General features: G+C 34.5%; 2 protein-coding genes across 8 annotated transcripts in view; one reads left to right on the plus strand and one right to left on the minus strand.

Annotated features, from left to right (window-relative positions):
* Positions 1–25,172, plus strand: part of DOCK7 (dedicator of cytokinesis 7) — a 191,867-nt gene that overhangs the window by 55,388 nt on the left and 111,307 nt on the right. For all 7 annotated transcript variants that reach the window (XM_070367925.1, XM_070367924.1, XM_070367918.1 and 4 more), the window contains exons 13-14: positions 2,785–2,878; positions 4,283–4,445. In XM_070367925.1, the coding sequence (XP_070224026.1) occupies positions 2,785–2,878; positions 4,283–4,445 (257 nt within the window). The remainder of the gene's footprint in view (positions 1–2,784; positions 2,879–4,282; positions 4,446–25,172) is intronic.
* Positions 14,140–23,848, minus strand: ANGPTL3 (angiopoietin like 3). The gene is made up of 7 exons (XM_070367917.1): positions 23,143–23,848; positions 21,132–21,242; positions 18,705–18,819; positions 17,601–17,714; positions 16,800–16,895; positions 14,927–15,190; positions 14,140–14,581 (listed from the first exon to the last, which is right to left on the minus strand). Exons 1-7 carry the CDS (start codon positions 23,635–23,637, stop codon positions 14,397–14,399), a joined length of 1,380 nt encoding a protein of 459 aa, XP_070224018.1. The 5' UTR covers positions 23,638–23,848; the 3' UTR covers positions 14,140–14,396.

Genomic DNA, 25,172 nt, shown 5'->3' on the forward strand with positions numbered 1-25,172 from the left:
ATGGCAGTGGCACCCCACTCCAGTACTCTTGCCTGGAAAATCCCATGGACGGAGGAGCCTGGAAGGCTGCAGTCCATGGGGTCGCTAAGAGTCAGGCACGACTGAGCGACTTCACTTTCACTTTTCACTTTCATGCATTGGAGAAGGAAATGGCAACCCACTCCAGTGTTCTTGCCTGGAGAATCCCAGGGAGGGGGGACCCTGGTGGGCTGCCTCTATGGGGTCGCACAGAGTCAGACACGACTGAAGCGACTTAGCAGCAGCAGCACCTACTTGAAGACCTTCTCACAGTTATGTATCAGTAGCCTTCACAGGCAGCTGTTCTGAGACACTCAAATGGAAAACAAAGCCGGTGAGAAGTGTCTGAAGTGGTAAGGGTCTTCTTATTGTGGTAATAGTGCAAGAAAGAATCTAGAAAATGCCATAGTGTTACTTGGATGAGGTAATAGGCCAAACTTAGCTGTGGAAAGAGGGCAGTAGATGTACATTTCTCTTTTTCCTTCTTCAATTGGTGTTCCACTTCTGCCACTATTTACTCAGTTCCTTTTTGGTTTAATTCAGCCTACTTTATTATTGAACTACTGTTATAATCTCAAATCAGCAAGTCATCCAATCACCCACCCACTTATTTCAACAGATGCTTTTTGAGCATTCACCATGTACTGAGCATCAATCCACCCACCTACCTACTTATCCAATACATATTTTTTGAGCATTCATCATCTACACAACCCTATTGAGGACTAGTAACTGGAAACTGGAACAAAGTAATTATAAAAACTTATAAAATGATGGTTTCTGGATATATGGAGAAATGGAAAGCACTTACACTTAACTTTTATGCAGTTCTATAATTTTTAACTTAACATGTATGACTTTTATAAGCATTTTTATAAATAGCTTGAATATTGTGTATCAGGCAAGTGCAAATTAAGTAAAAAAGCAGACATTACAAGTTTAATAAAGTAGAATTCAAGGTATAAGTTTCTCCTAAATAAGATACAGAAGGCAACTTTTTTTCTCATTTTGTTTTTTTAATTGATGAATGATTACTGTCCATGATTTGATATAGTTATCAGGAGTATTTATGTACAGATTTGAAATGTGTCAGGCCAACATGATTAGAAATGCATAAAGATTTAAAAATAAAAATTAAATCCATACATTATAAGGATATTTGTTCTATTGTTGACAGGTATAGAAGTTATATGTTGCTTCAGGAGCACATAGCAGTGAACATGCAGTATGGAGGAATGAGTGTCAGCTAGGCTTATTCATGTGTTTGGAGATTGATAAGAGTCAGTTGATCTAGACTGACTTCTGCTGCGAAAACTGAAATGATTCAGACTTTTTATATGTTGCGCACTCTTAACATCTAGCAGGCCAGCTGGGTTGTGTTCTTATGGCAGTGACAAGTTCCAGAGAGGAAGCAAGCTTACTTTTGCAAGCATTTTTCAGTTCTCTATAAAATGTTTGTTTACTGGTTAGAACAAGTCACATGGCCAACCCTAGAGAAGGGAATTATGTCCCATGCAGCAAAAGGCATGGAAACAGGGAGTAAAAAGAATGGAAGCCATTAATATAATTGGTTTAACAAGTTAAGTAGACAGAAATAACTGAGTCTTGAGATAATCTGAATGTATTCTAAATAAGGGCCATTTAAATTTAAAGCTCTGTATTAATTTCTATACTCAAAAGGAGAGAATATACTGTTTCAGTGACTGATAGAACATTTACAATAGTTCAGTCATATATTCGGTCACTGAAAAAATCTTCATGAAGTCAAATTCTCTAACTATAACTCAGTAAAGCTAAAAACCATTTATACAAGTATTAACAAAAATCTCTAACCGCTTGAAAAGTAAAAATCACTATTTAAAATAATGGGATAAAAGAAGATCTGTTCTGTATCCTGCTTAGAATACAATAGTGAACTATTGGGATCTGGCTCAAGGTGAACTCACAGTAATAAAGGAGCCTTAAATATATTTATTACCAAATAAGATAAAAAGATACTATATGAACTATGGATTAAAAAAAATAAGATGTCAAATGCAGAAGGTTTGGATTAATAAAATCTAAAGACTGTTAAATAAAAGAAAAAAGTCAATCACTGCCTATTTTAACTGTAAGAAAAAAATTACAATAAATTGGAAATTCTTTGTTAATTAGACCTGGTCTTGTTTTTTGTGTGTGTCTTCCCATTGATTGAGGTCCTTTTGGAGTTTTCTTTTTAGTCATATTATCAGGATAGTTATGGTTTTTTTAAGGGTAGTTTTTTGTTGTTCTTTTTTTCTTTTCATTTTCAAATTTAGCCAATGCTCTGTATTTTGCTTTTATATTTTGGCAATATAAAGTTGCAAAGACAAATGAAAATGCAAGTGGAACAAATTTAAAGACTGTCATTTAGATATATATGTGTATATGTATACATATGTATGTCTTTTCTGTCTACATTCATTTCTTCATCTGCTTCTAACTTGCATTGATTTTTCTATATTTTAGAATGCCCTGTAGTACCTTATAAACATAGATAATGAGCTGTAAATAAATCTATAAAGCTAAAACATAGATAGCAATATTATAGCTTAATATAATTTAAAAGCATAGAAAGAAGAAAATAATTTAGCATATTTATTTTTAATCATAATTGTGTTAATTTAACTTTTCATTCAGACTAAGTTGAAGGAAGAGGGGCAGGATTAATTAACAGGCAATAGAAATTTATTTTCAGTGTACTATATTTTTTTGATCAAATACTTTTTCTTCTATTTTTAATATTAGGAAGGAGATCGCTTAAGTGATGAAGATCTGTACAAGTTCCTTGCTGATATGAGAAGGCCATCTTCTGTTTTACGGCGACTAAGACCTATTACGGGTATTTAAACATTTTTGTGTAGACATGATGACAGCTATTATCATCATTAAAAATTGTATTTTTTGTAGTAATGTGTTAATTTTTCTCATATCTGACCTGTATGTCTTTCTGTGCTTAATCCCTGTCAGTCTTCTTCATTTTACTGTTCTGCTCTCATGTAGTCTAACAGTTTGGATACAGGATTCAGTACCTTTGATAGTTTGAGTACTGAAAGGAGAATAATGAATAATATTGTGGCTTAAAATTATTTTCTAGAGGGGAAAAAAAATAACATGTAATGATAGATACTCACAAATAGGTTTCTATTGTGATCAGAGCAAACTATTCCAGAGTAAAACTATTTTGAAGTCTACCAAGTTTGAGCAAACTCTGGGAGATGGTGAAGGACAGGGAAGCCTGGCGTTCTGTGGTCCATGGGGTCGCAAAGAGTCAGACATGACTGAGCAAGTTCACAGCAACCAAGTTTCGTTTAAACTGGCACTTCTCCTGTGGCCCAGTGGTAATGCAGGAGACACAGGAGATGCGGGTTTGATCCCTGCGTTGGGAAGACCCCCTGGAGGCGGGCATGGCAACCCACTCCAGTATTCTTGCTTGGAGAATCCCATGGACAGAGCTGGAGGGCTATAGTCCCTAGGGTCTCTTAAGAGTTGGACATGACTGAGCATGAGCGCAAAAGTTTAAGCTAAATCATTTAATCTTTGAAATGTTGGCTTGTTTCCCTGTAAGATTCCTGTGTTCTTTTTCTTCTCCTTTGCCTCTTCCTTTCCATTCATTCATTCATTAAGCATTTATTATTTTATCTTTTTATGTCTGCATTAGTAGTTTGAGATTTGATATGATGAAATAATTCAGAGTTCTGAGGTGATAGCAGTTTTGATTTCTTTCCAGGCTTCTTGAAGAAATAGGATTTAAGTCCTTCCAAAAATACTTGTGTGAGGTTGTTATTTATTATATTTTTTATTTTATTTAAAATTTTTTATTGAAGTATAATTGCTTTACAGTGTTGTGTTAGCTTCTCCTGTACAACAGTGTGAATCAGCTGTGTGTGTGTCTGTCCCCGCCCTTTTGAGCCTCCTTCCCCCTGACCGCCACCATCACGGAGCACCAGGCTGAGTTCTCAGTGTTAGTAGCAGGTTCCCACTGTGTGTTTACACAAGGGAGTATATGTCAGTTCAGTTCTCTCAGTTCGTTTCACCCTCTCCTTCCCTACCGCCTCTTCCACGTCACATGTCTGTTCTCTATGACTGCATGTCTGTTCCTGCCCTGCAAACAGGCTCATCTATTACCATCTTTCTAGATTCCATACACATGCATTAATACAGGATACTTGTTTTTCTTCTTCCGAATTACTTCACTCTGTATGACATGTTTACATTGTTTTTATAATGTATTTTTTGTATGCAGCTCAGCTGAAGATAGACATTTCTCCTGCACCTGAAAATCCCCTTTACTGCCTGACCCCAGAGCTGCTTCAAGTGAAGCCTTACCCTGACAGTAGAGTTAGACCTACTAGAGAAATTTTGGAGTTTCCTGCAAGGGATGTCTATGTTCCAAACACTACTTACAGGTAACGCATTTTAATTTTGGAGAATTCCTGAAGTAAGGTACTGTATATTCTAATATTAATATAGAATGAAAGTCTTGCAAAATCCTTTGCAGCTTTGCTACTTATTTCATTTCTTACTTCATGATTTTGCTAATAGCTGTAATGCATTTAGCTCTTACTGTGTAATAGGTATGTTAATTACCTTACATACTATATCTTATTTAATCCTTATAACTTGAGGTAGGTATTACCTTCATTTTAGAAGTGAGTAAACTGAGGGATAGAGAGTTCATACCTAACTGTGTTGGAGCTAACATGTGAATTGTGGGTTGCTAGGTTAAAACATTTGAACTTGTAGTTACTATATTTCCTCAGACGTTCTTATTAGCAGAATCTAACATTACACATGAATTAAATGTATGTACCTGTACTATGTTCTAATAATAATCAACAGTATTTGGTGTGATTCTATATTATAAGATCCCCTGGAGAAGGAAATCCACTCCAGTACTCTTGCCTGGAAAATTCCATGGACTGAGGAGTCTAGTAGGCTACAGTCCATGGGGTTGCAAAGAGTCAGACACAACTGAATAACTTCACTTTCACTTTCACTTTCTGTATTACTCAGAATACTCGACATAAGATTGTTGGATAGGATTCTAGACTGAACGCTGCATAACTCCAGGGGTACCATTTATATGTTCTCTGTATGAATGAGGCTCCCTTTGTTTGTGAATGCTGAGACCAGGACTTGACATGTCTGTTGGGATATCCAGCAGGGCACCTCCGACACAAGTTTCTGCCTCAGCTTCCTCACTTTAGTATATTTCATCACCATTTACCCAATTGCTGAGACAAAGTGTTTGGAATCAAAACGATTTCTCTTTTTTTGTATTCCTCACATTTACTCCTCCAAGAAGTTTTGTAGGCTCTGCTTCAAAATGAATCCCAAATCTAATGCTCCTTACCTCCTCCACGTTTGAAATTCTACTTGTCACCATCCAGATCAGCACTGTCAAACAGAAATATAATGGGAGCCACATTTGTAATTTTCAGTTTTATAGTTTCTACATTAAAACAATAAACAAGTGAAATTAATTGTAATCATAGGTTATTTAATCCAGTATATCTAAGATAGTATCATTATACCATATAGTAAATGTCAAAAATTCTTTTGGCTTTTTTTCACTCCTTTATCTTCAAAATCTGGTGTGTATTTTACACTAAAAGCATGTTTCAGTTCAGATGCACTGCATTTCAAATGGTTGATAATCAATAGAACTAGATACTAGAATACTGGATGGCTGCTGATCTAGAATTTTGTGTACATTTTTAAATTTGATCTTCTTACTTCTACCCATGCTTCAGTCAGTTCTCAACATTGTAGTCAGAGAGATTTTTAAAAGATATAAATCAGATCATTTGGTCCTGTGTCTTAAAGTCCTCTAATGTCTTCTATTTTAAGCAGAAAAATAATGAAGACTATAAGACTATATGATCTAGCTCTTGCCTTTCTCTAACTTCATATCCTACTAATCTCTACCTTGCTCATTTTAGCCTCAATGGCCTTTTTGTTCATCCTTGAATAAACAAAATTCTGCCCAAGATTTTTTAATTTTTTTCTCCTCTTTGCCTGTTGTGTTTTTCTCCAAATCGTCACATGACTTGATTCCTTATTCAGTCATATATCTATCTACTTAAAGGTCATTTTCATCACCCTACCTAAAAGATCCATTGTTTCTCTCCTCCAGCTTTTACCCTTCCTTATATTTATCATTATCTGGCATTACAATATGTATTGAGTTGTTATATGAATGTAATTACTGTAAAGGGCAAGGGCTTGTCTTTTTGTTTACCACTTTATCTCCAGCATATAGAATAGTGTGCTAGCACGTGGAGAGTACACAGTAATACTTATTAAATGTGTTAAGAAACATGACACTATATAGTGTTATGAATGGGATTTAGAGTTGCACAGGTATGGGTACGATATCTGACTCCACTGTTTACTGTTTAGTAGCTTAGAACAAATGACTTAGTTTATTGGCACTCAGTTTTATTATCAAATGTGGGGATGATAATACCTGTCTTCTTTTGTGAGGGTATAGAGCACAAACTATTGCAGGTGATTGGCATTTAATGCGAGTAGAACTCCTGGAATATAAGGTAAATGAAATATATACTACTTTTAAAAGAAACATGTGTAAAAAAAAAAAACAGGTTTAAAAAAAGAAATACAAATACAAATATTCTCCTGTAAGTTTTCAGTTCAGTTCAGTTCAGTTGCTCAGTCGTGTCTGACTCTTTGTGACCCCATGGACTGCAGCACACCAGGTCTCCCTGTCCATCGCCAACTCCTGGAGTTTACTCAAATTCATGTCCGTTGAGTCAGTGATGCCATCCAACCATCTCATCTTCTGTCGTTCCCTTTCCTCCTGCCTTCAGTCTTTCCCAGCATCAGGGTCTTTTCAAATGAGTCAGTTATTTGCATCAGGTGGCCAAAGTATTGGAGTTTCAGCTTCAGCATCAGTCCTTCCAGTGAATATTCAGGACTGATCTTCTTTAGGATGGACTGGTTGGAGCTCCTTGCAGTCCAAGGGACTCTCAAAAGTCTTCTCCAACACCACAGTTCAAAAGCATCAATTCTTTGGCACTTAGCCTTCTTTATAGTCCAACCCTCACGTCCATACATGACTACTGGAAAAACCATAGCTTTGACTAAACAGACCTTTGTTGGCAAAGTAATGTCTCTGCTTTTTAATATGCTGTCTAGATTTGTCATAACTTTTCTTCCAAGGAACAAGCGTCTTTTAATTTCATGGCTGCAGTCACCATCTGCAGTGATTTTGAAGCCCCCCAAAATAAAGTCTGTCACTGTTTCCACTGTTTCCCCATCTATTTGCCATGAAGTGATGGGACCAGATGCCATGATCTTAGATTTCTGAATGTTGAGTTTTAAGTCAACTTTTTCACTCTCCTCTTTCACTTTCAACAAGAGGCTCTTTAGTAGTTCTTCACTGTCTGCCATAATGGTGGTGTCATCTGCATAGCTGAGGTTATTGATATTTCTCCCGGCAATCGTGATTCCAGCTTGTGCTTCATCCAGCCTATAAATTTTATATATATTTTATTATATATATATAGATATATGTGTATATATATATGACTACTTAAAAGAACATGGAATAAAGAAGTGAGCCATGATTGGTATTGAACAACTTAGATGTTATCAACCCTATCTCTTATCTAGTATATGACTCTCATGCAGAACATTCCTAACTTGTGTGTATCTATCTTTCTTCTACTTGGATTATTTCAGAGACAGGGGAAATGAAAACTGGGGACTTTGAAGGATCTTTTCTTTCATTTTTCTATTTATCTTTTAAAATTTATTTACATATATAGATTTTAAACAAATGATATGAGTGTACTTAGAGTTCACTTTGTGCCATAAGGCTTAAAGTTAAAAACAGAGGTCCTTCATCTTGTTCTAATCATCCTTTCCCTACCTTGATGTCTAATCTTTATTGTCAGTCACTATAGTCAGTAGTGACTTTATGGTCTGTCCATTTTTGCTCCTTCTTTTGTTGCTTTACTCCTTGTTTTTAAATAACATGTTCATGCCGCTATTTCTTGATTCTCTTTCAATGTAAAATACCTACTGATTGCTATAGAAGGTGAAGATTTAACTCTGATATCCTCTTCCTTAAAAAAATACATATACTTGCATAAACCTTGAAAAAAAATACTTGTCATCTCTGTAAAGCTTCTTGCAATACAGTAAAACCCATCAGATTATTTCCTCTTTTGTACCTTCCTTAGTCTCTTTGCAACTAAATTATATGTTAGTATGGCAGGGGAAGTTTTCAAGGCTCACTTGGCTTACTGTAGAGTTGTTGTCTTGGAGCCTGTTGGCACCATTTTCCTAGAAATTCTGTTTGCATTTGTTTTGCAATGGAGTTCTTATTTCCGATGTATTTTTTGTTCTTGGTTTACTCATTATACTGAGAGCCTTCAGTATCTCCCTGGATTAAGGTGTTGGAAAGTACCTGGCACATATTAAATGCTCGATAAAAGTTAGTCATTAGTGTTAGGCTTAGTTGCTTATTTAAAGATAAACAGAGCCTTAAATCTTTTAGGTTGTAGGTTATTGCTTTGTCAAATAAACATAATCATGTTGTTAGACATATGATTGTCCTTGGGATTACACATATGAATTTAGAAAAACAGTTTTTATGTTTGAGATGGAATCCTTGATTTTATATTTTCTAAAATGTCATTGAAACCCCATTTTGTAAAGGCTTACTGCTGCTGCTAAGTCACTTCAGTCGTGTCCGACTCTGTGTGATCCCACAGACGGCAGCCACCAGGCTCCCCCATCTCTGGGATTCTCCAGGCAAGAACACTGGAGTGCGTTGCCATTTCCTTCTCCAATGCATGAAAGTGAAAAGTGAAAGTGAAGTCGCTCAGTCGTGTCCAACTCTTAGCGACCCCATGGACTGTAGCCTACCAGGCTCCTCCGCCCATGGGATTTTCCAGGCTTACTAGGGAGATTGTTAATCTTATTTTCATGACCTTGAACTGCACATTTCACACCAGTTGAGTAATTTTGCCCTGTTTGATTTGCCATGAAAACACTTTGGACTTTGATAAAAGGGCCAACATTTGGTTACTTTCTTTTCCATTTTCAGAACTATGTTGGATGATCACTTAGTAGTAAATGCATAAGTACAGTGCTTGTGGTTCTTATGGGAAAAAAAAGACATTTGATTATTCTAACAGAATGTGGAATATGTAACAATATATTTGTAACAGGCTTTATAAGGAAGTAATTAGATACACAATAAATACTGATTCATGAATGCATTTTTAATTAATGAATAAGTTAATCAATTACTGTGAGTTATGCTATTAGGAAGAAAAAGTACAAGCATGAAAACATGCTGATACTAGATTGACAATGTGTAAATAGATTATACTACAGTAAGTAACCCTGACACAAGAAATGTATATACTTGCTCTCGGTAAAATTTATACTAGTTCAGTGTAATCTCTTGATATAGACATTTTGTAGTAATTCACTAAAAGCAAGTAAATAAGCTATCTTTGGTGCTCTTGGGATTTTTGCTGCTGTTTTTCACTATTTTAGTTTTATAATTTGCCAGATTTATTTTTCTGTCTTTAATTGCTAAGTGCCAGTTGAAGGGGTCCAGATAGTGATGCTGCAAGGTTTCAGAGAAAAGCCTCCATTTACTAGGATATTTGTGAAAGAAGTGAGATTATTTTTGCTTTGTTGTGGTTCAGTTGCTTAGTCATGTCTGATTCTTTGTGACTCCACGGACTGCAGCACGCCAGGCTTCCCTGTCCTTCAGTATCTCCTACAGTTTGCTCAAATTCATGTCTGTTGAGTTGGTGGTGCTGTCTAACCACCTCATTCTCTGCTGTCCTCTTCTCCTTTTGCCTTCAATCTTTCCCAGCAGCGGGGTCTTTTCCAAATGAGTTATCTCCTTGCATTAGGTGGCCAAAGTATTGGAACTTCATCTTCAGCATCAGTCCTTCCAATGAAGTGTTGATTTCCTTTAGGATTGACTGGTTTGATCTCCTTGCAGTCTCAGCACTGAATTCAGAAGCGTCACAGGAGGCAGTGACCAAAACCATCCCAAAGGAAAAGAAATGCAAGAATGCAAAGACAACAAAAAAGGTTGTCTGAGGAGGCTTTACAAATAGCTGAGGAATGAAGAGAAGTGAAAGGCCAGGGAGAAAGAGAGAGATATTAGAATCTTATTAGGATTTTATCTTAAATCTAAGAATCGTGCCTTAAAATTGCACATGAATTATGTTTTCTACTTCATAAATCCACTTCATATAAAAATAGTTATTTCCTCCCTAAAACAAAAAAGTGATATTCCTGGGAGATGTGTCATGTTAATCCCATGGGCTTGCATTTGTCATTTAGCTGTGCCCTCATAAGAATGTGTACCCCAATTAGAGGTGCATAAGCCTACAAAGTAAGATTCAGATCTCTTCCAGGTGTTCAGGGTTTCTAAAACCTGACCCCAAAATACTTGTTTATCCATTTCCTGCCCAACACAAACCCTCGGCTCTAATCAAAATTATTTATTTCAAAACCCCACTGTATACTTTCCTAATGCCATTTCATTTTTCTAGAATGCCTCCCTAAACCTTTCTGCTTGGTAAGGTCCTGTATATACTTCAAGTAGCACAGGAAGACTGTACCACTTATATTATGACTTGAGAGCCATGTAGTTAATTTTTCTTAAACTAGGTTATCATATGATGATAGATCTTCCTTTAGAACTGGGGTTCTTAGTACCCTTTGGGAGTCTTGTGAATCCTCTGGAAGTATGGTAGTGCCATTTAAGGTATATAAAGAAATGAGGAGAATGTGAAAAAGTAAAAGGGAAGACCAGCAGAGGCAGTAAGGTTTTGATGGATTTGTTGTTTGTAAGTTGAGTTTGAAGAGGCTATAGGATATGAAAAGGAGAAATGGCAGGTGGCAGTGGAAGAAGGGGAACTGGAGAGAGAGACACGTAGATTTGGGAAATTTATTCATGGAAAATAAATGAATCCATGAGAGTAGATAGAATTTCTGAGGTCCGAATAGATGTTTGAATATTTTACATGGGTCCACAGTGCTAAATACTAGGAAGAAATAGGGCATTAAAGATGGACTCAGGGACTTGCCTGTCAGTCCAGTGGTTAAGACTGCATTTCTACTGCAGAGGAAGTGCAGAATCTGCATGCTGCGCTGGCTCAGCCAGAAACAAAAGCAAACATGGAGAGTAGTAGTACTGTGGAAGCAAACTAGCTGAAGGTCAAGTTTGAGAAGAGAATATTGTTATTAGTAAATAGTAAAGAAATCAAAGGGAATGTGGACTCAGAGGTCACTGGATTCGACAGTTGTGTTAGTGGTGCAGTTAGAACCCTTTCGGCAAATTAGTGAGGATTGAGGACATAATTTTGTGAAGCATAAAGAAAAAAATCCTTTCTCTAACAGAATTCTCTCTCAATCGGAGCTTTATATGCAGGAAAAAACTCAGTATGCCTGAAAGAAACAAAATGCAGCACATTATGTGAGAATTTTTAAAAATTGGAAAACTGAGAAAAAATTGTTATATTAAATAACATTATTTTACATTTGAAAGCTTCCTACTTTTTGGGGGAAAAAAAGGCCATTTTGGCACTTTTGCTTTCAAAGGTCAATTTTGACAGCTTGAATGTGGTTCTGAAAATGAAAACTATTTCCTGCCTTTATTTCTTTGTATGTTTTGGAACTAAATATTTGTGTAGGATCCACATAAATCATAAATATTTGAATGTGTCATATACTAAAAATATATATTGAACAATTTAAAATACCTAATGGTGAATACTTATTGAGTAATGTGAGTCACTACATTACTTGGACACAACAACTCTGGAAAATTTTTAGAGATGGGAATATCAGATCACCTTACCTGCTCTTGAGAAACCTGTATGTAAGTCAAGAAGCAACTTGTTCAGAATGGGAAAGGAGTACTTCAAGGCTGTATATTGTCACCCTGCTTATTTAACTTATATGCAGAGTACGTCATGCAAAATGCCAGCCTGGATGAAGCACAAGCTGGACTCAAGATTGCTGGGAGCAAATATCAATAGCGTCAGATATGCAGATGATACCACCCTTATGGCAGAAAGTGAAGAGGAACTGAAGAGCCTCTTGATGAAGGTGAAAGAGGAGAGTGAAAAGCTGGATTAAAACTCAACATTCAGAAAATGAAGATCATGGCAGCCAGTCTCATCACTTTATGGCAAATAGATGGGAAACAATGGAAACAGTGAAAGACTATTTTCTTGGGCTCCAGAATCACAGCAGATGGTGATTGCAGCCATGAAATCAAAAGACCCTTGCTCCTTGGAAGAAAAGCTATGACCAACCTAGATGGCATATTAAAAAGCAGGGACATTACTTTGTCAACAAAGGTCTGTCCTGTCAAAGTTATGGTTTTTCCAGTAGTTATGTATGCATGTGAGAGTTGGACCATAAAGAAGACTGAATGCCAAAGAATTGATGATTTTGAACTGTGGTGTTGGTGAAGACTCTCTTTTAAGAGTCCCTTGGACAGCAAGGAGATCAAACCAGTCCATCCTATAGGAAATCTGAGTATTCATTGGAAGGACTAATGCTGATGCTGAAGCTTCAATCCTTATGCCACCTAATGGGAAGAGCCCACTCATTAGAAAAGACCCCGATGATGGGAAAGATTGAAGGCAGGAGGAAAAGGGGATGACAAGAGGATGAGATAGTTGGATGGCATCGCTGACTCAATGGACATGACATTGAGCAAGCTCTGGGCGATGGTGAAGGACAGGAAACCCTGGCGTGCTGCAGTCGATGGGGTTGCAAAGAGCTGGACATGACTGGGTGACTGAGTGACAATGATGACAGAACTTCGGCACTATCCTTTTTTTCTTTTTTTAAAGAAATTAGTCTTTAAAAATTGAATTTAATTCAAGATTTTATTTCTCTTTGATGGTTTCTTTAGAAACTTTAAAAAAATAAATACTGACAAAAGATATTACGGTCAGAATATCCTCTAATTATCCTTAAGTATTTAGAATTTATTTAAATTAGAAATAGTACAATCATACTCCTATTAGATGTCAATAAAAAACTACAAGAATGTAAATGTTTGTAATTTAGAGGACTGAGTCTTTAATGAATTTGGAAATGTTAACATTCCTCAGACTGTTTGTTTAATCATTCAGTAACTTTTTATGATTCTTAATTCTCTTTGAAAACCTCCAAATTAGTATTAGACTTACACTGTGTCCAAGGGAAATAAATTATTAAACTTTAATTTGATGTCACAAACACATTCTTCCTTACTGTATTTTGACAAGATCACCTTGAAATTATTTGTTTTTCACAACATTAGGAGTTATAATATGTATAGAGTCCAGACAATATGCAATGTGGGAGACCCTGGTTTGATTTCTGAGTTGGGAAGATCTGCTGGAGAAGGGATACCCACTCCAGTATTCTTGGGCTTCCCTGGTGGCTCAGCTGGTAAAGAACCCACCGGCAGTGAGGGAGGCCTGGGTTCCATCCTGGGTTGGGAAGATCCTTTGGAGAAGGGAACAGCTACCCTCTGTAGAATTCTGGCCTGGAGAAGTCCATGGACTGTGTAGGTCCAAAGACTAAGGTCTCAAAGAGTGGGACATGACTGAGCGACTTTCACTTTCAGGAGTTAAAATATGTATAGAGTCCAGACAAGTCAACAAATAAGGTACAATGATACTTGATATTTAAAGTCAGTATGACTTAGCAGTTATGATCTACTATATTTAACAGTGTGAGCCTATTTCAATACAGTATTTCATCCTGCTTCATTTGGCCTCATAAATAAAGCATACCAAACATTTACTCCAAATTATTTTGTTGCAAAATTAGTATCAATTTTAAAATCCATGTTACTGATTTTCACATGTAAAATCAACTTATTTAATTTTAGTTTTGAAATTAATATTACATCATTTAAGAATTGTACAATTATTAATTGTTTATATTTATTCAAGTGTAGAATTTTAGCAAGAAAAGTATTTTTTTAACTGAAGAAGTTGTGCAGTTAGCTAACAAGATGACTTTAAACATAAAAATTTTTTTTATTTTATTTAGGGCGGTGTTTTGAAATTTCATCCAGTGGTTAAACTTTAGAATCAAATTCTAAAATTTGATTCACACATCACAAAATATATGAATAAATGATTGTCATAAAATTTTGATTGAGAACGGTAAATGGTGTTCTTTGAAGTGATGTGATGATATGTTTAATATTAAGTTGGTAGTGGCTTTAATATAAAGAATTTATTTCTAAGCCTTCTATTAGGGGTTTAATACTGGATTTCTAAGCCATTATAATATGGGATGAGTTTAATGTTTAATTTATTGGCTTTTACATTTGCCTCAGTTCATTCAGAATTTTCTGAATCTGATGGATGTATCAGCATTTTGGTTGCTTTGATGGAGTACAGCCTTCCATCTTGAGACTTCCAGCATATTCCTTCTTTCCTCTCTGGCTTAGCTTTTGCTTTTGGCTTGTTGTATTTACCATTTAGGTTGTTTTCCCCACATACATCATGGTACCACCAGCCTCCTAAAAAGGATAGATACACAGTTTAATAGATACAGACTCATATATAGTTGCTATTATATTTACCCGGTGAGTGCATCTTCAGTTATATACATAGTTTCCAATTTTAAATGATTTATATGTCTCATACATCTGATCAAAAATAAAATATCTGAGAAAGGTTAGAGGTAAAATGCATAATTGAACTAGAATCAAATTACCACATATGTTAGGAGACATTTACATACAGAGAAAATGTTTATTTTGGATTCGTATTTTAAAGAGTTGACATTGAAAGATATTAGCTATTACTCTGGAAAGGTATTTTGAAGATATGAAAATAAAGTTTTGATATTAGGAAGAGGATACCTGAATTACTTTCTGGACAGTTGAAATGTCCTTTTGCTTTGTGATCCCAAGTAGAAAACATCAAGTCTTTGTGTTCCGGAAATGCCTTGGGGCCATTGCCAGAAATCTCAGCTAGATGTAGTGTATAGTTGGTTTCGTGATCTCCCAAGTGAAAAGAGTATTCAGTATAATACTTGTCTTTCCAGTCTTCTAGCTCGATTCGTAAGATATAGTTAGATTGCTTTACTATGGAGTATATCTTTTCTAAACCCAACCAAAATTCTCCTGAAAAAAAAAAAGTTGTAGAAATCTGTGGATTGTTAACTGTAGATGAGGCAGTGACCATTTATTTTGAGAGTTTTTGTTTTTATTTTTTTGCTGTAAGTAGCTTAATTGTTTTCATCTTGAATCCTTTGATTATTTTAGAGTTTCTTAAAATATTTGTTTTAAAAACAGTTTTATTGAAGATAGTTATATTACAACAACTGTGAAAATATGAATGGGCTGCCTAGAGTCTGATTATCCATTATAAACTGGATATTATCAGGCATATTTCACAGGTGAAACCTATTAGACTATTACAAGTATTTATAGGGCTGGTCATTGGTAAAATGTTATCTAACTTTTGGGTGCTTATGTATACTGGCTTTATAATCAGCTGGGTTTTTTTTAATACCCATATACTATGAAGAGATTTGTTAAGTATTTCTAGAGACTTGGATAATAATGTTATTTTCCTCTCATATAGTCTTGGCCTTTGATATTTTCTTGGTATATATGTTTTCCTTGTATAAAAAGAAGGAAATAAATTTTTTAAATAAAAAACATTATTCTTAATAACTTTTTGCTATAGTTTAAAACATTTTATTTGGAATGAAAAACATAACATAAATACAAACAGTTCTCTTTAATCACCACAATTAATCTCTCTTTAATTATCCCTTTTATTAAAGCATTTAAGGGAAAAAAGTCAGAATTTCTTTACTGCTGTTGAATCAGTATATTTCATTTTAAGAATTGCAAACTACAAATGGCTTACGTCCTTGAAGAAATAAATGAGTATTCTGGACTGTCACTCTTAGGAAAAGACTTGATCCTACAAAGCATATCACTGATTATACCTTTTAGTTTGGGATTTAATTGGTAGTTTGAATCTAAAACTGTTTAAGTAGTCAAATAGTCTTGAATATTTAAAAACTTGCCATAATAATGGATGTTACCCATTTTATGAATGAGTACATGGCATAACATGGATTTTTATAATGTGCTTTTTTGATTTTAAACCTCTATCTTATTTTTATTTAGCTTATTTTATTTTTTACCTTATTTATTTTGTGATCAAAATATAATAATTTGCATTGAATTACCTAAATTTATTTTGAACCACACATTGTATAATATACATTTATAATATTTAAATAATTGAAATTAAACATTTTGTTTAGATCTGACAGTTGACAGCTTCTTTGTACCTTCCAACTTCCAAATAGTTGATATCTAAAATGTTAATAAGAAAGCAGAATGACCACTGATAGGATGGTTTTCTTTGTAGCTCCTTCATAGCATTTACTACTTATTTGAAACATATAGTACTTTTAAATCAAAATTGTCTTTTAAAATCATAATTATGATAATCAGAAGCCATCCAGTTAAATTGTGCTAAGTATATACATAGAACAGACATGTAATTATGGAAAGTATAATTCAAAAAAAGACAATGGTAGTAAGTTCAGTACTTACAAATGTGTAACTATTTGCTAATAATTTCTAAGAAGGCTGGGACTGTACCTCATTCATTGGATTTCTAATGCCAAATCCACAGTGGGCTTTATTAATAGATTTTTAATAAATATGCTTTAGTTAACAAGTGAATTAATGTATGAAGTCATCTTACCATCAAGTCTCCCAAAACCATACTTGTAGTTTTCCCACGTTTCATTGAAGTTTTGTGATCCATCTATTCGATGTTGAATTAATGTCCATGAACTACCTGAATATAATGAACAAATTGTATTTTCAGTAGACTGATGCTGATAGTTGTAACAAAATACTGTTTTTTTGTTTGGTTTTTATTGGTGGATGTATAAGGTAGTTATTAACATTGTTGTGGTAGTATTTTATTATTTATTGTGGGCCCAAGAAGTTAAATGAAGGGCAACCAATTAATTTGTCTTAATAAACTTATTGACAGCAGTCATTTTAGATTGTTTTTTAGAAAAAAAGATGGAGAACATTGAATGAACGCATAAGTAAATATATAAATAAGACAAACGTATGTACTAGATCTAGTACACATATATGTGCTAGATACAGATATACAGATATATATCTAGATCTAGATATATATAACTACTTGTGTTATATATATTTTATTTTATGTGTATTCAGGACAAAAATAAGAGAATTAGCCTGGTAGGCTGCAGTCCATGGGGTCGCTAAGAGTCAGATACGACTGAGTGACTTCACTTTCGCTTTTCACTTTCATGCATTGGAGAGGGAAATGGCAACCCACTCCAGTATTCTTGCCTGGAGAATCCCAGGGACAGAGGAGCCTAGTGGGCTGCCGTCTATGGGGTCGCACAGAGTTGGATACCACTGAAGCGACTTAGCAGCAGCAGCAGCAGCAGTCTTACTAATAGGTAGTGAGTAACCTTAGCTTACTTACTATTGTCTGTTTCTCTTAGGCTGGTTTTACCTGATTTAACATCACAGTAGACATTAAAAACTTGAGAGTTGCTAGGTCTAATGGAGTAGATGCCACTTGTATGTTTGCCTTGGTTATAAATGATGGTACAATCAGCAGGAATGTCTAGAATCAACAAAATGTTATTACATAAGATACATTAGTAAAGAATGATATCTTTAGAGCTTGAGATTTTAGTTGAAATTCTATGGAATTGTGACTGTCGTCTTTAGCCTTTTTTAGTAATGTGTTATTGAAAAACTATTTTATGCTAAAACATTTTTATTAGATGGCATGTTATATGAAGAATATCAAATAGTTATTACCAAACTGATTTTTTTTTTGAGAAAGCGACAAAATGAGAATTTTAAGTGCCCTTTCCCCTAGACCTAGGAAAAACATAAATAAAATTCCACATATGAGATATTAGTATAGTGCTTGGTGCGTACTAGGTTGTCAACAGATTAATGTGGAAAGAGTGAACATATATAGAAGAAACTAACAAAGACCTTTTTTTCCCTGTATTAATTACATTAAAAATAAATGTGTTTTGAAAATATATCATTTTGTTGAAGCTTGGTTGAGAATGGAGACTTTGTCTCCCCATCTTTTTGCTTTTTGTATGGAAAGTAGAAATCTTGAAGAGAATGCCATAATCTTTCCATGCATATTCAACAATTGTTAACATTTTACCTTATTGCTTTATAAACAAATATGTACAAATATGAATTTTATTGTGCTATTTGAAAGTCATTTGCAAACATCATGACCCTTAATCCCTTAGATACTTTTGCATGCATCTCTTAAATGCTCTTAAACATGAGATTATTCTCTTACATAACTGTAATACCATTTTCCGTCTAAGAAAAGTAATGATTATTACCTAATAGCAAGTCTATATTCATATTTCTCTGATTGTCTTAAGAATGTTTTATTGGGTTTAAAAAAATCACTAAGATCCAGTTTAGGTTGACACATATTTGTTGAATGTATCTCTTTATTCTTTTTTAGTCTAGAACAGGCTCTGAGAATAGGGATTTTTGATGGAAATGTCAAAGATAGAAGAAAAATTTGATAATAATAGCTTCAAGACAGAAACGCAGCAAATTATCTTACCATCATGTTCTACATTTTTTGTTTCATTCGAGTGAAAAGAGGGAGTAGTTCTTGGTGCTCTTGGTTTAGAAGAAAGAGAAATTTCTGTGGATTCTTTAATACCAGTTCTTCTTAACTGATAAAAGAATACAAATCTACTTTTAAAATTTTGAATATTTAATTAGGGGAAATCTGAGTTCATAATATATTATTGTTTTCAATGGTAAGAGGGATAAATAATGCTATACATATTATACAGACTTCCTGTTCTCAAAATATTTAATTAGGTACATTATTTAATGAGTTCAAAAAATAAAGATACCAAGGCAAAAACCAGAAATTGATCAAAAAACAGCAAGACCAAAGGCAGAGACTTTGCTTAAAGTATTTTAATATGTTCTATTTATTTATATGAATGTAATATATATTCTGTTCAGTGACAGAGGCAGATTTCAAATTTCATAATTCTCAGTTGTAGGTCTTAAGATATAATAATAGTAATTTGAACAGGGTTGCTTTCTTGATAGTTTTTGACATGTAAATGTATTTGTAGAGGTAGCAGATTGGCAGGTTTATTTGTTTGCTTTTCATATATTTAATATTTCATTGTCTGTTTTGCTGGGTTTGCAATTTATTGACTGATAGTTTGTGTTATTGATGACTTGAAAAAAGCAGAGTATGTAATATCTTGTGTTAATAGTGTTAGTTTTTTGATATCAGCATAAATGGCATTTCTTAGGATACAATTCACTAGGCTCTCTTGTAAAGTTCACTTATTGTATGTTTGTCTTTTCTACTAAGTGACTGTGGTCTTAGAGTAACTTAACTTTAGAGTTTGGTTTGTAAATTTAAATTTGAGTAAGTTGTGTCAGATGATCTAAGGCTTCTCCCGACTTAGAAATTTATTGTTTTAAATTCTTCATACATTTTATTACTAGACAAGATGTATACCATTTTATAATAGTGACATTTTACTTTTGTAAGTAGGTTCATTTACTCATAGTAAAATATGTAGGAAAAAAGAGAAAAATAACATACAGTAAGACAGAAATTATGGGAATTAAAACTAGCTGGAAAAAACCCCTTTTTGGACAATTAGCAAAAATAGCCTACTAAATAATGATTGATAAATTAGCAAAAGTAAGTTACTAAAATTATGAGTCATAAAATTACTAAAACATAATGTGTTTGTTTAGTGGAAATTATATTTGTTTTATAGTCCTTGGCATCTATTTTTTTAACCAGTTTCTTCAAGTCTGTATTATTTTTGAAATTCCTGAATGGCTGTTTAATAGTATTAATACTAATTAATATTTTTGAACTATGGTAGTATATATTGGAATGCTTAGATTTTGGCATGGCTTTATTCCAAACAGGTATCTTCCTTCCTCACCTAGCCAGTTATTTATATTGTAGATTAAATTATACTGTTGGGTATTAAACTTTAATTATTAGGCATGTAGCTTCTAATAATTATAATAATATTAATCACAGCAAGTTTTTATTGACTTGTTTGTACTAAATGTGACATTACCTTTATTAACTCAGCATGTATTTATTAAGTGTTTACTATGTATCAGTGTTCTATATTTTGGGGTCTACAGCAATTTAAAAAATGAGAAACTTCTGTACATGTGGATCTTACATTCTAGTGCAGGGACAGACAGAATAAATAACCAAATATATATATATATATATATATATATTATATTAAATAAAGGTAAGTGTTAAGAGAAAAAAGAGAGTAATGAACGAGGTAGCAAGTTTCAAGCATGGGTGTAGGGGATTGAAATGTCTGATTAAATTATCTGGAAAAGATTCTTTGAGAATTTTGTATTTGAGAAAGACCTAAAGGGAATAAGAGTGGGCCATGCCAATACCAAGATGAAGAGCATTCCAGACAGAGAGCAGCATAGGCAAAGGCCCTGAGATAGCAACTTGTTTGATGTGTTTGAGAAGCAGTAAAAAGGCTAGTATGACTGTAAAGAGGAAATGGAGTCAGTGAGATGATTAAGAATCATCCCAGTCTTTTTGGGCCACTGTGAGTGAGATGTGAAGCCATTGTGGGGTTTCAAAGAGAGACATAGTGTAATTTAAATTTTAAATGAATCTCTTTGGCTGCTATATTGAGAATGTACTTTGCATGAATTCTTTCTTTTTTCTCACAGCCATCCTATAAGGCAGGTTCTCTTATTGTCTACCTAGAGTACATGAGGAAACAGAGAGAGTGGTTAAATAATTTATTCAAGGTCACACAAAAGTTTTAGAACCAGGATTCAAACCCAGGTAGTTTACTAGCTTCAGAGCCTGCAAACTTAACAGTCATGCTGATGTGATCCTTTTATTCATTATCCAGCTATAATTATTGTAAATAATTTTAGGGTCCATATTTTCATAAACCTTATTTTTATGTAAAAGATTGGACATACTATTAAGATATTGACTTACCTGATTTTCTATTTCTTTTATTTGACTTTGCTGTTGGTTTAATTGTCTGTATTGTTCTTCCACAATCTGAAGAAGGTCTTTAATGCTATTATCTTGCTGCTCTACCAAAGTCTGGATATAGATTGTAGGTTGGTTAGAGATTTCTTTCTTTCCTGTTACACTAGACTTTTTTTTTTTAATTTTATTTTATTTTTAAACTTTCCATAATTGTATTAGTTTTGCCAAATATCAAAATGAATCCGCCACAGGTATACATGTGTTCCCCATCCTGAACCCTCCTCCCTCCTCCCTCCCCATACCATCCCTCTGGGTCGTCCCAGTGCACTAGCCCCAAGCATCCAGTATCGTGCATCGAACCGGGACTGGCATCTCGTTTCATACATGATATTTTACATGTTTCAATGCCATTCTCCCAAATCTTTCCACCCTCTCCCTCTCCCATAGAGTCCATAATACTGTTCTATATATCAGTGTCTCTTTTGCTGTCTCGTACACAGGGTTATTGTTACCATCTTTCTAAATTCCATATATATGCGTTATTATACTGTATTGGTGTTTTTCCTTCTGGCTTACTTCACTCTGTATAATAGGCTCCAGTTTCATCCACCTCATTAGAACTGATTCAAATGTATTCTTTTTAATGGCTGAGTAATACTCCATTGTGTATATGTACCATAGCTTTCTTATCCATTCATCTGCTGATGGACATCTAGGTTGCTTCCATGTCCTGGCTATTATAAACAGTGCTGCGATGAACATTGGGGTACACGTGTCTCTTTCCCTTCTGGTTTCCTCAGTGTGTATGCCCAGCAGTGGGATTGCTGGATCATAAGGCAGTTCTAAACACCATACACAAAAATAAACTCAAAATGGATTAAAGATCTCAACGTAAGACCAGAAACTATAAAACTCCTAGAGGAGAACGTAGGCAAAACACTCTCCGACATACATCACAGCAGGATCCTCTATGACCCACCTCCCAGAATATTGGAAATAAAAGCAAAGATAAACAAATGGGACCTAATTAACCTTAAAAGCTTCTGCACATCAAAGGAAACTATTAGCAAGGTGAAAAGACAGCCTTCAGAATGGGAGAAAATAATAGCAAATGAAGCAACTGACAAACAACTAATCTCAAAAATATACAAGCAACTCCTACAGCTCAACTCCAGAAAAATAAATGACCCAATCAAAAAAATGGGCCAAAGAACTAAATAGACATTTCTCCAAAGAAGACATACAGATGGCTAACAAACACATGAAAAGATGCTCAACATCACTCATTATCAGAGAAATGCAAATCAAAACCACTATGAGGTACCATTTCACGTCAGTCAGAATGGCTGCAATCCAAAAGTCTACAAGCAATAAATGCTGGAGAGAGTGTGGAGAAAAGGGAACCCTCTTACACTAGACTTTTAAATATCCTATAGGACTGTCACAGTCTAATTTTTTAAACTAATAGTATATTACAAACATGAATATCAGCAAACCTTTTCCCCTTGCATGCTTCTTTCACATAGTACATACTTCTGTTTTTGTTTTTTATTTAAACTGTACCATCTCTAAAATCTGATTTCCTGAACTTTAAACTACTTCAATTACATGGGAAAAAAAACCCCCCAGCATTTTAGTGTTTTCTATTTACTGTATTACTTTTATACATTTTAAAGATAAAATAGTTACACAAGTTATATTCCTTTAGCTTTTTACTCGCCTTCAGTAATTCACAATATTGTAATAGTTTAGTCTTCTAAATTTCATTGCTTAACTGACTTGTAATCTTCATCTGAAATGCAAAGTTCAATTATTTTCATAAATAATGTTAGGGAAACAAAATCCAGCTTGAAATTATAATAGGAAAATTTATTTCCTGGAGGCTTTTTTTTTTTTAATGAGAAAAATACAGTGTTTCAGCAGTTCAACTAAGTATTTCAAGTAGCATGTCTTAAAATATTTTTTGAAAAGATCCACATTGAAAGCTTAATCATGCTCTTTAGTTTCTACTTACTTTAAGTGAAGTTACTTCCAGGTATTCCTGAATTTGAGGTTGATTTTTAATTAAATCGGTTAATTGGTCCTCCAGGTATCTCACTTTCTGTTGCAGTAGAATTTTCTCTTCAAGGAGACTTTCAAGTTTTGAGTCGAGTTCAAGTGACATGTTCTTTACTTCTTCGTTTTTGACTTGCAGTTTGGATGTCGCTCTTCTAAGTTCCTTTTCTTCTTCTTTGATTTCATTGGTTTGCAGTGATAAGTCATAAAAGGACTGATCAAATATGTTGAGTTTTTGAAATATGTCATTAATTTGGCCCTTAGTCTTATGAACAAAGTCTTTAAGACCATGTCCTAACTGAAGTAGGCCATTGGCTAAAATTTTTACATCATCTAACATAGCAAATCTTGATTTTGGCTCTGGAGATATAGAGTCAAGTGATGTATAGTCTTGGTCAGTTCTGGAAGAAATAACTAGAGGAGCAATAAAAAGAAAGAGCTTGATAGTGTACATTTTTATCCTAATTATTCACTTTCAAGCGATTTGGAATTTGTTTTTTTCCTGGGAGCATACCAAGACTTCTGAACTCTCTATATAACACTATTTGCCACAGACACAGTAAGGTTGGCGGGTCAATATAGTTAATCATTAAGCTGTGTAAACTTGTATGAATGTAACCTTCCAGACTGAGTTAGATCAATGCTAAATGAAATCAAAGAAATGAGCAACAACCTTAATTGATTATTTAAAATGGTTATTGTATTTAATTTTGCTGTATTGTAAACTGCATTTTTAGTGTTAGGAGATCTACCTATTTTTAAAAGCTCATTTTAATTTGTCATGATTTTTAAAGAGATTTACAAGTAAATATCAAACTCTTTTGACAGATAAATTCATCATTAAAGCTGAGGAAAAATTAATGAATCAAGTATGCATTTCCTAAATTGTATTTTAGTTTTTTTTTTAAACAGTGATGATCCCCAAAAATGTGTTCTCTGAAGCCTTCCTCCACATCTGCAGGCGATGTTAATGCTGTATTCCTATGCTACTCTATATGAGCTAATGTGTGATTATTTATTCCTTATTATTTGTCACTATAATTATTTGTTTGTATATTTTTTTGCTTCAGATGGTCTGTCTAAACCGTGTTTATATATAATCACAAAATCCCATATCTTAAAAGGTATTTCATCCTTTTTCTCTGTTATATTCTATGTCTCTGTGTTCTAGCCTCTTTCCCCTGTACCCACTGGAAGACCAGTAGATTATGTGGTTTCAGTGTCAAGAACTATTTGCCCATTATAAATTTTTCTGTAGTTTGCGAACGTGGGAACAATATTCATGATCTAAATTTAACAAAACCTTTCTTTTGATCATTTAGCATTAAGGGCTTTTGGATAGAATGGTTACAGTAGATGTAGTAACCCATAGTGGTTAAGAGTTTCATTCTGGAAAGAGACTAGCTGAATTGGAATCCTGACTCTGCTGGTCTTTAGTTCTGTGAAATTACTTAGCTTTTCTGTACCCCTTTTTTCTTGTCTATCAATTGAAGATAATATCCACTTTATAGAGTTTAAAAATTAATATTTTAAAGCACTTAGAACAATACCTAGTGTTTAGTAAATACAGCATGGTATTCAGATCAGATCAGATCAGTCACTCAGTTGTGTCCGACTCTTTGCGACCCCATGAATCTCAGCACGCCAGGCCTCCCTGTCCATCACCAACTCCCGGAGTTCACTCAGACTCACATCCATTGAGTCAGTGATGCCATCCAGCCATCTCATCCTCTGTCGTCCCCTTCTCCTCCTGCCCCCAATCCCTCCCAGCATCAGTCTTTTCCAATGAGTCAACTCTTCGCATGTGGTGGCCAAAGTACTGGAGTTTCAGCTTTAGCATCATTCCTTCCAAAGAAATCCCAGGGCTGATCTCCTTCAGAATGGACTGGTTGGATCTCCTTGCAGTCCAAGGGACTCTGAAGAGTATTCTCCAACACCACACTTCAAAAGCATCAATTCTTCAGCGCTCAGCCTTCTTCATAGCATGGT

The sequence above is a fragment of the Bos mutus genome, chromosome 3, assembly GCF_027580195.1.
Source record: "Bos mutus isolate GX-2022 chromosome 3, NWIPB_WYAK_1.1, whole genome shotgun sequence".
Classification (NCBI taxonomy): domain Eukaryota; kingdom Metazoa; phylum Chordata; class Mammalia; order Artiodactyla; family Bovidae; genus Bos; species Bos mutus.

Bases quoted from the DNA above. Each gene is read 5' to 3' on its own strand.
- ANGPTL3 (XM_070367917.1), bottom strand. From the start codon at position 23,637: ATGTACACTATCAAGCTCTTTCTTTTTATTGCTCCTCTAGTTATTTCT. The intron at 17,715-18,704 runs GTAAGATAATTT...TGTTGATTCTAG, and splicing joins AAAAAATGTAGAACATGATG to ACATTCCTGCTGATTGTACC. The intron at 14,582-14,926 runs GTATCCTCTTCC...TATCCTTTTTAG, and splicing joins CTGTCCAGAAAGTAATTCAG to GAGGCTGGTGGTACCATGAT.